This window comes from Gobius niger, assembly GCF_951799975.1.
Source record: "Gobius niger genome assembly, chromosome: 4".
In the NCBI taxonomy this organism is placed as follows: domain Eukaryota; kingdom Metazoa; phylum Chordata; class Actinopteri; order Gobiiformes; family Gobiidae; genus Gobius; species Gobius niger.
This window is the reverse complement of record NC_136855.1, coordinates 13,031,273-13,047,290: the sequence shown is the minus strand read 5'-3', so window position 1 is coordinate 13,047,290 and position 16,018 is coordinate 13,031,273. Positions and strand designations below refer to the sequence as shown.

At 39.7% G+C, this 16,018-nt stretch overlaps 1 protein-coding gene across 2 annotated transcripts; it reads left to right on the top strand.

Annotated features, from left to right (window-relative positions):
* Positions 1–2,447: 2,447 nt before the first annotated feature.
* ctxn2 (cortexin 2) lies at positions 2,448–5,937 on the top strand. Of its 2 annotated transcripts, none has more exons than XM_079555292.1 (2): positions 2,448–2,722; positions 4,432–5,937. In XM_079555292.1, the coding sequence occupies exon 2, from the start codon at positions 4,504–4,506 to the stop codon at positions 4,744–4,746; it is 243 nt and encodes an 80-aa protein (XP_079411418.1). In that variant the 5' UTR covers positions 2,448–2,722; positions 4,432–4,503; the 3' UTR covers positions 4,747–5,937. The 2 variants fall into 2 exon arrangements, with proteins under 2 accessions (XP_079411418.1, XP_079411417.1); XM_079555291.1 differs by having other exon boundaries at positions 2,448–2,757.
* Positions 5,938–16,018: the final 10,081 nt, after the last annotated feature.

Genomic DNA, 16,018 nt, shown 5'->3' with positions numbered 1-16,018 from the left:
AATGACCTGAGACACAAGCAGAGACCCTGCAGAAGCTTAAGCTTCAAAATGAAGACCTCTCACTTTCTCTGTTTACTTGAGGCAAAGTTTGTTTGAACCAACTCGTAAGCCCTGAATTATTGCTCTGAACACTCCCAAGATGGTTGGCATTCTCCAGGAAGGTCACCTCACGGCCAAGTCATTGTACAGAAGGTAAAGTAAGAGGTACTGCTTGTTCTTCAAAAGACAAAGTACGTGCACACCAAAAATGTATTATGGCCCCTGAGAAGTAAAGATTTGTTTCTTTATTATAACACCTATGCAAGGTCTACTGCACTACAAAATTACAAAATATCTATGTCATTAGTCACTGGGCTTTCAAAAATGTGAATGTGAATGATCATTGTGTTATGGAGGCACACTGGTCCCAATGTCATGCCTGCAGCAGTGGTTGGACATATAGTTTTATGTTTTTAACATTTTAGTTCTTTATACTCGTCAAGCGGGAGCTTGTGCGTTCTACTCTTTTGCTGGTCTAATTCAGTTCAGAAGGTAAAGTTGCATAATCTATTATCATGAAACTTCAGTGAACTAGACATGTAATATGATGCAAATATGCACTATAGTGTTGTTTGTGTGGCATGACTGCATTTGCCTTGCTCTCTGTAAAGTAAAGTTGTATAAGTCCAGCAGAGCTGGAATGAAATGTTAGATGTTTATAATATGTGTGTATGTGTGTGTGTTTTGTGTGTGTGTGGTCATTGTAATGAATGCTGAATGCTTGTCTGACCTTAAGTCGCAGCCTAATTAAGTTTCTCTATTAAAACGGTTAGACCCAACCACCAAGTGAAAGTGATAATGGAATTGCATATCTTGTAAGTAAGCCACTACCCCACAGTGCATGTTAGATTTATTTGACAATAGCCCAGTAAAGAAGATTATATGTCTGTCTTTTATATGTCTATGTGATGAAGGGATGAGACAGCAGAGCAACAGGGAATAGAACAGATGAGCTATAAAGGTGTCACAGAGTTGAGTGCACTGCAGCTTGATGCTTATGGCTCTGCTGCATATTTGGCAGGTGGTTATTGCACACGACTTTATGAGTGCCAGTATTAGTCAGGTGGTCTGTTATGTCTGATTGCTAGATAGTCTTGTGCTTTGGGCTTTGGACTCTACTATTCTCTTGCAGAGAGAGCTTCTATGACCTGAAGTCAAGGTAAACCAGCTGTAATTAAAGTGTCATAACATTTCCACTCCTATGTTGAAAGAAGTATAATTAACTACATTATTGTTATTTGCAATTGACATAAAACTGTAACGCATGTGATTAACACCATAATGTATTTTATTTTGAGTGCAGTGTTTGATGCAACTATTGTGCTGAGGGTCATTGTTTACTCAAATGTTTGATTGATGATTTTAATTTTTGAATCCACTGATTGTTATCGAGTTTAATCCTCGCTTGGCACCATGTGTGTTTTTATTAGACCGTTGAGCATGCAAACTCCACACTGAAAAGCCCCAACTGGCCCAGGGGTTGATCTTTGGACCCTCTTGCATGGGGCTAGAGCACTCGCTTAAGTGTTGGAGGAGCCATTGCCATTGGCTGAAGCAGCAGAGTAAAATATAGTAGAATAGACTAGAATATTAAGCAGGGGGTCATAATGTTTTGGCTTGATTGTATTGTGCTGTAAACCCTTCTATTCTTGTCCTATTTGTATATTGCAGAAAGCGCTTGTATCACCTTAAGCCAGGATAATTCAGCCCATTAATTATAATCTCATCATATTACCAAACCTAAGTGAACATGGCAGTGTTGTTTGACGCAACAATTTGTGCTCTTGGCAAAGTCACTCTCTAAGTTAGATTTATAAAACAAGAAGCCTAAAATAGAAGAATGCCATACTGCCTGTTTTTCTGACATCAGTGGAGGGGGAATCTTGACAATGACTTAAGAAGGAGAGCAGTACAGGGTGGGGCAGCAGAGCAGTAGCTCAGATGTTAAAGCGTTTGCCCATTCATCTAAAGGTCTGTGTTTACATTTGTGGCAGCTGGTTATTTCAAATAAGCTTTTTTACTACCAATACTGTGTGTTTAGAATGTTCTTTGCCATAGCCTTGGAAGTTTTGAGCATGGATTTGTCTAAGATGTTGTGGGAGCCATAACCTTAGGCCAGGATAAATCAGCTCAGTTACTAAAATATCATCATTACTAAGCGTAAGTGAACATGGCAGAGCTGTTTGGTTCCCGAGTTATGCCTGAGGCAAAGTCACTCCCTAAATTTATCAGACCACAGCCCAAAATAGAAGGAGAGGATTTATTATGCTTGTTTATAAGTACGTGGAGGAGGAGTGTTGTCAATGAGCAAAGCGGCAGAGCGGGGAGTGAGACTAACAAGTGGTTGCCATGCAGCAGGGGCGAGCTTCTGGACTGGAGAGATAGGAACTAGAATGATAATGAGTAGGAGGCAGCGCGAGTCAGGAAGGCACCGGGAACAGCGCTGTCTGCTACGCTGCACTCTCCGCACCACACAAGACACACAGCACGCAGGGCATTTCACAGAAGCTTGGTCCCCTTTTTTTGTCCCCCTGCCTGTTTTATTCCAACATCTTGTTTTCTTTAGAAGTGGTGCATCGTGGGGAGGAATCGCAAAAAGCTGGCATGGGCGGATGAGCTGAGGATGCACACACAGCGGCGATGTCTGGGGGAGTTGTTCGGCGAGGGGGAGACGCAGCAACAGGTCTGTACGGCTGCAGTGATCATGAAAGCCTGGTGGTGAGTAGCCCTGTCAGTTTGGTTCCATATAGTCTATCAATGCAGCGTGTCTCCCCGCCTCTATAACGCAGTGTCCTCTTCACAAAAACATTCCCTTTCGGCATCTGTTTTGCCTTTAAAACATCTACACCTGCCACAATGTTTTTTTTTTTCCATAGACACCTGCTGCATTTTTGTCACATATGAGCCACTTCTCACACGGGCAAATGGACACTATAAAGGCACTGACTTTAGTTCAGTGATTACGTCTCTGTATTAGTTGTCATTGCTGTCTGGTGTGATGGAATTGCGTTGCCTGCCTGCCATCTGCTTGAGTGCAACAGGTAAAAAGCCACACATGCGACGTACAACTAACAAACTGCGAAACATGTTCGTTTTATTGTCATTGAATAGGGTTTGTCGAATAAAAGGTGGCGTCACGTACAAACGCCAAGGTATTAATTGAAGCCACTGGTATGAGCATGTTGCCGTGGTTCAGGGTGGGTCCTGTGATGCCCTTACAGTCTGATAGCGTTTCATCGAATCTGCGGGCAATGTTCTCTGAAAAACCAGAAAGAGCAGACTGTAGCATTTGGAATTAATGAATGCACCTCTAAGTCCTTAGTTTAGTTCATATAGTTAATGCATTTACGAAGCGGCATATTGAATCCATGCGCCGGCATTACATTTTACCCTATACATTCAGAAATTGATCTATTAGTAGTTACAATTTTAGCCATATAGTCTTATGAATGCATTATTTCTAAGACAAACATGACAATGAAAATGTTTATGATTGGGCAGTAAAGTAATAAGAACAGTAAACGACAATGTTGATTAAAACAATCACAGGAAATGGGTATATTGTTTTAAAGTAATGCAATTTCCCATAATCTCATTTTTCACCTTTTCATTTGCAGGTCATCATACTCTTTTGCATTAATAAACCTTAATTCCAAATCTACTAGTTTATCAATTGTAAATGTCATTGCAGCTCTAAAATTAACCTTATCGGCTCATGTGTAGAGCAGGTTAACATTTAAGGCTTCCTTTGTGATACTGGAGGAAACAAAATCAAGGTAATACTGATACTGAAATATTTTTTGATAAAAGATGAGATAAAAGACTATTTGCTATTTTGTTACCTAGTTTGATGCCTGTGGGTTCACAATCTGTCTTATGGCTGTAGAAGCAGGTTAAAGAAGCATAGTTTCCAGGGCTGGGACAGAATATTGTCTTGCAATGTCTTGTGTTGGAAGCCCTGTATTGCAATACTTTTCAGTTCTATAAAACAATAATGCAACATTTTTTGATATATTGTTCATCCCTTTTTTGATGCTTATTGGTTTAAACAAAAGAGCCAGACTTTTAAACTGCCTTCGTCATTTGCACTTTTCAAAGTGTTTTACTCAAGGCAAGTCAACCTGTGCTTTCTTTTTCAATTCATTCAAGTTAAAGTATTGCTGTTTGTTATGACAAATTATAATAGTGCATTAGAATAAACTGTGTTAAAATATATATTGTATCGGGCCCTCTGTAAATACATATTGTATCGTGACGTGACGTATTACCCCAGCCCTAATAGTAGTAATAGTTAACAAAAATAATTGTTCAGTTACTGGTATCGTAAATCAGATATGGAGTAATGGGACTCCAGCCATGCCTAACCCATGGCCCGTTATCATCCTTGTCCAGGTAAGATGCGGGCTTTCCCACACTTGACTGTTACTGAGGAGGGCTGAGGACACTGCCTGCCGCTTGACCACCATGTTTAGCGCGCACTACAACCACTCGCTGGCTGCCATGAGCGGTAACGACATGGCCCACTCCCTGACGCTGGAGCAGAAGACGGCCTTCGCCTTCGTGGGGATGCTCCTGGTTTTCCTGGGGCTCCTCATCATCAGGTGTTTCCGCATCCTGCTGGACCCTTACAGCAGCATGCCCTCCTCCAACTGGTCGGACGGGATAGAAGGGCTCGAGAAGGGGACGTTTGAGTATGCCCTGACTTAGCACAGGGAGAGGCAGTGGTACGAAGAGATGCCCATAGAGATCAAAGACCTGTTCTACTAAAACAAGCACATGAGCCACATGCCGCTGACTGCAGCTGATCCGGAAGAAACCGCTCTGTGAAGGAACAGAAGGTATCTGTATGGAGTCTGATGGACAACTGGAAGCACATTTGAAATATTTTTGTAAAAGAGAAAGTCTGTGCCAAGACGCCAACGATGAACGAAGAGTATCACGCATCGCCACAGCCACAGATGTCCTTTATTATGGATTACAAACTTTTTCATGCATTTTTATTGTTATTTTTGCCTTTATTTATTTGTCTTCCACTTTTTGGAACAAAAAAAAATGTGCTGCTTTTTTACAAGCTTTTGCTATTTCTTCAAGGGCCATGTTTTTATTGACATTTTTGCTTGAATCGTATGTTTATTCCTGAAGAATGCAGACTATTGTGACTGCAGTTTTCCAAAGCATTCGCAAACTATCAGCGTCACTAGCAACAAAAGCTAAGCTAAAATAGCAGAAGAATCCTGATTGCCATGCTTCCTTTCACAAATACGCCATATTTACTTCCATTTTGAAAGCTTTTCCATTTTACATAGCTGCTGGTGGTGGCGTGTACGGTACACAGTGGTCCACTCTTCTATACGAGCCATGCCTTCGAGCTGAATGTCAGTGAGAGGTGGAGAAATTAGGCCGCTGTGGGATTAATTTATCTGAAGACTCAGGGACAAGACTGCACAAGAATGTATCGGATGGAAACAGGGTATAAAACGCTCAACTTTGTTGTAACTTTGTGTGTCACAAGAAATGGACGCCGCTGCCGTTAGGAAGTAAAAAGGGATATTCAATCCAACTGTGATTTCTACAAGATGCAAAAACAGCTGTAGGAAGCTGCGCTGCTGGTGACATTGAGTGATGGCCTGTGGAGAATTACCACGATTTCATGTTTAAATGTGAGAAATGCACTGTACGTCTGGTCTGTTGTGATTGATGGTGTTTGTCGACAATTTTATTTTTCTAGAGAGCCCTTATATCTTAGTATTTCAGGAGCAGGAAGAAGTAAAACTATCTACAATCTTCTAAGGTGAACATTTTTGAAAAACTGCCCAATGGGTTTCAGTAGTTCAATTCGAACGAATATGGCATATTACAATGAATTAAAAAATGATTTATTCATGTGATTTCTTTAATGTGATGTTACGGGGTCAAATCGAGAAGCAGGAGCAAACGTTTGTCATGTATCACTCCTCCAGTGCTGTGCTTTCATTTGACACAGAATAGAAAGAGGTTTGAGAGGCTTTTTAGAGACTCAATTAAGGAAACTAATCCTTACAGGCAAGACTTATTTTGTGTGGATAGGACTATTGACCCTCAGGTCCTAATGAGTTTCTGAATCTATTTTTCAGTGGAGTCCTGGCCCCAGGGGCCCCTTATTGTGCATGATCAGTTGTAGGGGAAAACCGTAGTACCCTGAGCAAACGTACAGACATGGAGAGAGCATGCAAAAGGCCTCAGCCCAGAACCAAACCTGGGACCTTTTTGCTTTGTGACAAGAGCGGTAACCACTGCCTCATCTTGCTGCCCAACCGTTGTTGTTGGGAGATTTTTTTTATTTTTATGTATGTATTACTTGCAGGGCGTAAACTGTGTAAGTTTAACGATTTCAACAAGTTTGACCAGGTCGAAATGGCGATATTAAGAGAAGAGCATCGAGTTCTGATAGAAAGGCGTCAGAATACAACGTGGACTGCACATCAGGCAGCTCGTTACAATGGCCGGTTTATCATAATGGCTTGTTTCACTTTGAACTGAACTGCTGAAATATAAGGTGATGTTATGGCTATGATAATCTGTTGCTTAAATTGCTGTGAATTAGACCAGCTGCAAATCTGTGTTATTGCTGGCCCATTTGAAGCTGAAGGTCACCGTAAATTGAGTGCTATACGCGAATTTACACCAGCCAATGACAATATTACACCACTGACTTCTGCACGGCATCGACATATTCCAAGAAAGTGCGTTATGACCTTGTTCTAAGTGAGTTAAAAGACAGAAAATGGCTCGGTGTTAGAGTGACTTTGACAAAATGCGCCTGTACCTGTCAGCAGTTTAAGACGAAGTTCAAGGTTAGATTTGCTGAGCGCATTTTTAAAAATCCGACGGCCTTTTTTGTCCAAATCAGTGGCCAGTCAGTGCTTTTCGTGGGTCAGTTGACACTATGTCTTGATGTTTTGGCTCATCTGTGTATGTGGCAGTACTAGATCCTGATTTTATTTGCACTTGTGACCGACGCACAGGGGGTGAGCCGGGTGACTATTCTGTTCCCCTTTGCCCTGTTCAGTACCCTGGTCAGCGCCTAAAAAATACTGCCTTCCCATTGTTACAGGCGTTCGTCAATGGCATTACTGTGACATTTTGAATAGTTTTAGAATGTGTAGTCATTTGTAGATTCACTGCACACAAAGTGAAATACAGTCTAGAAATTAATTCACCACTAACTTCTTCATTACAAGCCATAATCATTGCAATTAAAGCTAAAGCTTGAAATTTTTCACTTTGTGTGCACTCAGTTGATAGTTTCAGCCACACGACTTTTTTCTTTTTATGGACCCATTTTGAGGATTTTTTTCCATTCAATACGATGAATATTTTGTATTTATGGTCATTATATTTCATCACTGTGAAATCTGTCTATAGAGGGTATGCACTTACTTCATTTTCATTCTAAACATTGTTTCAAGTGTCAAAATTTATATTTTAACATTGACACTCATGTGGCTCTGACATGATTTGCATACCCTCTATGATGAGAGTTTCTGTTCAAGGTGAACATCTTAAATGGTGCATTAAAGGGGGGTATTATGCACCTTCTTACAATGTTGTTCTCACATCAAAAACATACTTGGAGCTGTGTTTCGAGCCACTCTCGAATCTTTGAATAATCTTTGGATCTTCTCCAGTGGCTCTCTCCTCCTGAGGTCCTATAGTATCCAGTAGAGGAAAATGCTTTCCTTACCTCTCGATAAGCTTAATCCTCTCATCTTGGGGTAAAAACAATCGCCATAGCTTCATTACAGCCACACAAGACATTTGTCTTTTCTTTTTTTTTTTTTGTCTCTTTATTGAAACAGCTGTGTAGCAGAGGGGTGCAAGAGGCGGGCGGCTGGGAAGGAGCGGGCCTACGGGAGATCACATGAAAACCAGGAAGTGGATAGTTTGTTTCAGCTGTTTTTGATCAATATTGCATATTCTAACGAACAAAGCGTAAGTTGGTGATGTGTTTGACAGTATTACCAAATAAATGCAAAAAGCATAATACCCCCTCTTTAACTGTTCACAATCTTGTTATATATTGACGAGCACCTTCTGTGCGTTTCTCAACTGGTAGGTTGGGACCCCAAAGTGGGCTGCAGAACCATCCTCAGTCTGTCATGAAAATAAAATCATGTTAATTAAAAAAAAAATTAACAATAAGAGGTAGAAGCTGGTCAAGCTGGGGGGCGGGGCGAGAAACAATGCTTGAATCACATGTTTACAATATTCTCCCTGTGAAACTGCACATTGTTTTGTATATGCATAGAAAAGTATTTTTCTTTGTTTTTTGCGCCATGTCATGACTCGTTAATGGGCCAATCCCGAAGCCCCACCAGTTGGGAAACACTAGATGATGCAAAATAGCAATATGCGTTACACGGGACAGGAGTGTGTTTTACTGTAAAGATGTGAAGACAATACCTGATGGCTTTTTGTGTGCATCACTGAAATTTCTGACTGCCACTTGTTCTCTCTCTGAACTCAAACGGACTTACTCAACTGTGTTGTTTCTAAAAGACAATGAGACTGGCTTTCAAAAGTCATATGGGACACTTGTCAGCATTGCTCCAAAACCTGCCTCTCTCTCCGACATCCTTGGAACCGCCCACTGAGAGATTTTAACGGGACTTGATTCAGTTGGCTAATTTTTACGACATCCCGTCTCTCTCTCTCGCGCTCTCTCTTTCTCTCTCTCTTTCTCTCTCTCTCTCTCTAGTGCTGTGAATCTGCCTTACTGTGACCTCTATGGGTTTATGTGCCTTCATCTAGAAGCATTAGCACCTGTTGTGAGTGTGACATTTACCATGATGGTGAAACGTGTGGTAACTAATGTCAGACATGTCGCTTGCAGCTGGTTTTAGAGATTTCTCATTGGTAGAGATTTAAGTCTACGATGTAAATAAATAGAATTTCTTCACTTGTGTTGTTGTTTTTACGAGTCTCAGCTTGTTTTATTGTGCAAAATTTAGCAGTGTATTATCAGTTAAAATTTTAAAGATACAAGATTTAAAGGCACACTGCGTAACATTTTGGACTATACTGATGCCATTAGTACCAAACATGCTCCCAATGACCAACTCAAAACAGGATATGCTTTTTCTGCAGTGGGTAGTCAACAAGTGGATGTGGATGAAAACCTAACCTGTTTAAATCTCAAATTCTGCTGACTTTAGTCACATCTCCATATAGACGAGCTGGAGACGTACTCACTCCCGTAAAGACACAGTCTTGTCTTAGGAGAGCTGAGCCGCTGACAGCAAAGGCGGATGTTTGTTCCTACATTTATGAGGTATTTTTCAATTATGAAAATATCTGTCATAACATAAATGCTTGTATTTCAATTTTATTCATTGGGTAAAACTCGATTGGTGTGGCTTTAAAGGGGCTAGATGCAAGTTCGCCATTTTATACTCACTACTGCCACCTCAGGTCATACGTGTAACGGCACCTTCTATATTAAGCTCATGAATGACGGCAATACGGACCGAAGTAACACGTTTTTGAGTGAAAGTGCAGGATTTTAGAGGCAGTTGTGGTGAACAGGTCTGGGCTCATTATACACATTAGGACATTGCTGCAACATGTAGGGGGAGGAAAACACATCATTTTAACATTTTTAAACTCTGTATAGTCCCTTTAAATTTGGATGGAAGCTTGCTCACGCTGTTTTGAGCAATCCTGCTTCTTTCTACTGCTGAAGTATTTTCAAAATGTTGTCACCGAGTAACGATGTCAAAACTGTCCATCTGATTCATAAAGTCCATAACCGTATCCTGTGTTTCCCGACCAGGGGTACGGGGACCCCTTAAGTAATTAGCCTTTGGTACCTGGAAAGTGAAACCGAGTAGAATTTCATTATTAATTTCAAAGTTAGTTTTAATCATGTTTCTCAGTAAAATGTTTGATCTTGAGAGTATTTTAGCTTCATTTTCAACAAAAGACACTATTAAATACTGATTATTCTTAGTTGAGTTGATCACTTTGTAAAAATATGAGCAAGATCATCGAGGTAGCGGGTACTTAGAGTATAAACGAATAACTTAAGGGGTGCGCGAGACAAAAAAGGTTGGAAACCACTGGCCTGATCCATCCATCACTGGGCCCATTTGGAGCATCAGTGATCCACTTATTTCATGCACAGTTCTTTCTTCATTTTAGAAGATACAGTGTTTTAGTACAAATAATCCTACAAAAATGTGATCTCAGAAACAATGTGCTTCTCCTGCAGTGCTCAGTTTGTCTGCTTTGGGTAGCTGCTGTAATAGGGTCTAACTGAAAATGTTTTGGTAATGTATTTTTGCTCAGTAATGTGCTGCACCATTTCACACAATACCTTTGGGTTTTCAGAACATCTGTGCCTTTCGTTATTAATATTAATGTCTATCTAATTATTCATCATTGTGTCAAACACCTGGGAATGTTGGCTTCTCCTATCATTTGTGCTTTGAGAACTAAACGCATAGTCCAGTACTATAGCTTCTCCCAGCCTGATCAATATTTGAATATACCAGGGTGAGCTCCTGACAACTTCCATATTTTTGAATGGAGAGCTGTGCGGCTGCTTTTGTATAGCGTATAACTGCGGTTCAGATTCTGTCTCCTGGCATTATGGGAAAAGGCAGTGTTATCTGGAGATGCTTCACAGATATGACGCACTAACAAACAGGATGCACCCGGGAACTGTCTCACTGCTCACTGTCTGCAGCGTATAGCCTTTGAAACGCCATCCAGGAACCCAATCATTATCACTGTATTATCTCAGCCACCATTTTCTAACCTTAAGTCCTTATCACGGAGCTATTTTTGTGCAGACACTGCCCTTCCCGCTCGCCTTTGAACCACGCTTGTAGTTGTATTCCTCCGTGACACCCCAGATTGTGCCTGTGTTACATAAAGAAACGCAGTTGTGCCGCTGTGCTTGGTGTTTTTGCATGGGGAGGCGGGGTGCGGTTCTGCAGAATGGAGACACCACATCAGTTTGTATTTTTTAAATCAAGTGTCATTATTAAGCCGACGTTAACAAAGCACCTTAATGACATTGCGCAATAGCAGCCTTCAGTCTATCCACCAGACTGCAGCGTTTCACAACTGTGCTTTGACGTGCACAAAGCTCGTATCGTAAAACCAAAGGATGCACTATGCAGCATAGCTAGGGTTTTTGTTGCTATGAGGGGAATTTACTGAGATACATGGTTGAGATTTCAGCTTTCAGAGAGTGAAGTCCTGATCAATATTGTGTAGAAAGTGCAGAACTCACCCTAAAGTTGCATGTTTCTTTCATGAGTGGCCCTTGTGTTGAAAAGACACTTGTTCTGTTTGGTTGTGACTATTTCTGTAAAGCCCAGAATCAGAGCTGCATAATACTATAGCTAGAACTTAACACTTTCTTTCCCATCATAGTTGTTCTATTCTTTCTTTCTTTCTATCTTTCTTTCTTTCTTTCTTTCTTTCTTTCTTTCTTTCTTTCTTTCTTTCTTTCTTTCTTTCTTTCTTTCTGTAATCTTTTTTCTTTCTTTTTTCTTTGTTTACTCTTTTTTTCTTTCTTTTCTTCTTTTTCTTCCTTTTTTTCTTTCTTTTTCTTCCTTTCTTCTTTCTTTTCTTCTTCTTTTTTCTTCTTTTTTTCCTTTTTTTCTTTCTTCTTTCTTTTTTCTTTCTTTTTTCCTCTTTCTTTCTTTATTTCTTGCTTCTTTTCTTTCTTTCTTTTTCCTTTTTTGTGCAGCACTTAATCCAACGTGATTCAAGCTTCAAGGAAAATTAATTAATTCAAGGAAATTAAAGCCACACAAATCTGTCACAAGAGCAACTTAACTGCTATAAAATCCCTATAGCATAAACACAATGATAGCCACACCAGATGTCCTCCTAATGATGAGCTAGACTCAAACTACACTATTTTTGCAGTGAATTATAAAAATTAAGTGTTAGGGAGAGGACCTAATGTACAGTATAGACGAGCGGGTCCAAGATATGAGGACGGTCTTTGCATATTTTACAATAACGGCTATGGCCTGATTTGACTGATCTGACTTTCCATTTAGGAGCTCACAGCGTCTTAGGCCTCAGGAGCTGAGAAACATTGCAGTGAAAAATGGTCACATGTTTGTTCACCTTGTATCGCATTGTATGTATTTTATGTTGCAGACTTTTGCCTATAAATTCGGAACCATAAGAGATAGAGAATCGGCATCGGCCAATAAAACTTCCCCTAAAATCGGCAACGGCCCCAGAAAATATATCAATCAACCTCTAGTATAGACTTATGTTTATGGAGATGAGCTGATGATGTCAGTCAGGTCTGAGAGGCAAATGAACTAATAATAAAGGCACATGTTTTTGAGGTATTTTTTACCAAAAAAAACACAAATACACGCTCACATTTTATTCCATTTATTGGGTGAAATGTTATGTAGTATGGCTTTAAAGAATTACAATCCCTTTTAGATACTTAACCACTCTAAAACTTTGACGATAAAAGTCTCAAGTCATCCTAAACACCTCTCCAAATGGTCTTATAGCCACATTAAATGCAGCCAGGTCACAAATTCAAACAAGAAATTCAGTGAGCGTGGCCTGAAGGTCTTATCAAGCTGCGTGTAAGTCCCTGAATCCACAGCAGGTGTTATTTTAAAGCTGACTAAGCCTTATTCACCATGATGTCGGCGGTTTCATCAAACAGAGGGAACTTTCTCTCTACCTTTCATCACGCTGTATACAAAACTCAAGCGTTCTACAACCACTGCAAAGAAACTGTGATTGTCTTTTTAATCATTGCCATATGATGAGAAGGGAGACGCATGTGTCGCATAATGTTACAACTTTACAGGAGAACATCTAAGTGCAGACGGAGACCAAACAATATCTCTGAGACTGATTTGTTGAGTCATAGTGGTGGTGCTGGCAGTTTCAGAGCCACAGTGCTCTTTAGGTTTGGAACGGGTTTAGTTCTCATTTTTACAGTAAATGCACTTTGTATTTTTTAAGAATTATTGAGTCATTGGAGCCAAATGTTTGCAGACCGCTGCCATAGGGAAGATTGTCCTCTGCTTTTGACTCATCCTTCAACCATGTTTTGATTAATGGAGGAAAGCTCGAAGTGCATGGCAAGATTGTTAGAGAAACTGATCGATTGGAAGACTGGGTTTAGGGGAAAGTAAATAACAAGACCGTATTTAAGCATGGAGTGAACAGGAAAGCACTGAATAACTTAATAACCTTCTCCCCAAATCGTCCGATTAGTCAACATGTCCTGATCCGGATTTATTATTGCCAAGTAAAATCATCTTTGATAATTTTTTGGTTGAGATTTGATACTTCAACCTTGAGCCGTTTGTGAGATCATCTTCTTCTCCTCCTCCCAAATGAAAGACGGAATAAACAGGACAGTCTCCTCTCCCGTCTTACAGAACTTAGTTGGATCAGTGAGTCAGCTAAAATGTTGGACCTTAGCTTCACTAATTATCAATCATTAGTTTTATTGCTTTGGTCTTCGGACTCCACCGGCTCTGTCCTTGATTTGTTGTGATAAGAGGAAACGGTACAATGCCATATCTGTCCACACTGTTTAAAGAGCTGCACATGTGGCTAAAAGTGTTTGAAACAATGGAGTCGGACCGAAAGGCCAATAAATTTTTAACCATTGGGATTTACCTTAGCTTAGAATCAGCTTGTTAGCCAGATTCAAAACTAAATTCTTAAATGGAGATGGTGAAAATTGGTTTCATGATATGCAAGAGTGATGCAAGTTAATTTACAGTACTAAAAATAATGTCGATTATATGCATGTCTGTTTGTCAGAGCTGCAAACAGGCCTGTAGTTGCTGGGATAGGTTCCACCCAACAAATAATATCCTAACGTGTACACAGTGTTACAACTCATATTTATTCATATATTATGTTGAAGTCTAAAATCAAACTTTTTTTTTTCTTTTACTGTCCTTTTAAGGCAGTAAATCTCTGTATTAAGGGGAATACATTGATTTCTTATAAACCAGAACAACAACTTTAAGACCCCCATAATTATCATGCATTACTTATTTATTTATTTATAATGTATTAATATATTAATGTTATTTATTATGTCACTCTGAACCCACTGTACTCAAAAGCATGGATTGATTGATAATACGGGGCATGTTACTGTATATGAACGATGACAAAGACAGCATCTCGATCCAAACTGAAGTTCTTAATCTTAATCAGTTCTCAACAGAGAGCTGGCAGCTTAGACAGAGAACTTTAATAGAAAACTCAAATGGATTCGCCAATGATTAAATGACATTAACTAATGGTCGGCAATGGAGAGCCATTAAGTTTAATCATCAACATCTTAATGATCAGCGTTAAATAATTTCTCTCCCCATTTATGGAATATTATTTATGCAGAAATTGTGCTTCTGGGAATTTCCCAGTTAAAGCACAGTGATCCATTTCTTTGACACGGAACCTCCCTATCCATTAGAGGAATTTGTTATGGTAAACAACTAAAATGTATATTAATTGTCAGCATTCGAGCAATATTTTTTTTCCTCAGAATATTGTACATTTGACAGTTGAATAATAGGAGGTAGTGTCCCTCCTGTATTGTTTACATTACTGAACAAATCACTTTTAATAGCCATACGCTAGGGTTCTGTTTTGTAATTTGTCAAAATCATTTTTTTGGCTAGCACAGCTCCTTAAACAAAAAGGTGCTGTATGTTAAAGCTACACCGTGTAACATTTCACCCAGAATAAAATACAGGCTTTAAATACAGATATTTTCTATTAGTGAAAAATACCTGATAAATGAACAAACGTGTGTGTTTGCTGTGAGCGGCTCACCTCTCCTATGATCGGACTTTGGGAACGGCCGTCTCCAGCTCGTCTCCATGGAGATGTTGACTAAATGCAGTCATATACAGTAAGATTTAGATTAGTTAAGGTCTAGAGAACAGAATAGTCCAAAATGCTGTCTCTTGATTTAGTACTTTTTAGTATTTTTGCCACATAATTTGAAAGCAATATTCAAGTTTATTATTGAATATTACCATTCTTTCCAATTTCGTGCAGCCCTATCATCACTCACATGTGTCTCAGTCGATTGCGCCCGGGTTCAAACCAGATGTTTTGATAATGTTCGAGACAAGATACAGAGCATTTCCTTCATGCAGCAGCTTTTACTTTTAACTGCCTCGCCTTTTTTTTTTTCAGTCCCCCAGCTAATGTTTACAAGTCCCGGTGACAGATCCCTCACATATAATGAGCTGCGTGGCCTTCCTCCTGTTAGAGCTATAGGATTTGCCCACAGTCTCATTTAAAAGTATCACAAATCCCATCTGCTCTCTCTGCACTTTCCACTTAATCACGTTTTTACATTAGCTCTGAGCAAAGACTGTTCTGATCAATGCTGAGGGGATTACTCTCTCCCGAGCCTTGTGGACATTAATTAGACTGCAGTTAGGTGGATAATGTTATGTATTGGGTCCAAAGTGGGCCATATGCACCTGGTGTGATCTTGAGATTTCTTCGGTGCCAAAAAAAAAGTAGACTTATATACATTAAACATGCTTTACTTTGTAGTTTGATTGTTACATTGTTGCACTATGCTGTAGGTGCTTTTGCTGTTATGTCTGAATATCATTCAGTTAATGGGAAGTGTGGGCAAAAGGAGGAAAAAGCATTTATCTTTGACAGTTTTCTCACAGCAAAGATTTAATTTGATCATGTTTTTTGTAGCTTTATTTCAACTTGCTTATACGCTTAAATCTAACAATAGTGTTCCTTTTCTAAAGCATTGTACAACAAAGTGCTATTGAGCATAGAGCTCAGAAAGACACACTAAAGCACAATATGACAATCTCTCTAAATTGGCAGATTGTCGCAGCTGTCATATCGCCCTGCACTCCAACAAAGTGCCTCAAAACTCTGACAAAATCCCTTCTAAACAGGTGAGTCCTTCGTTTGTGCCTTGAACATTGAC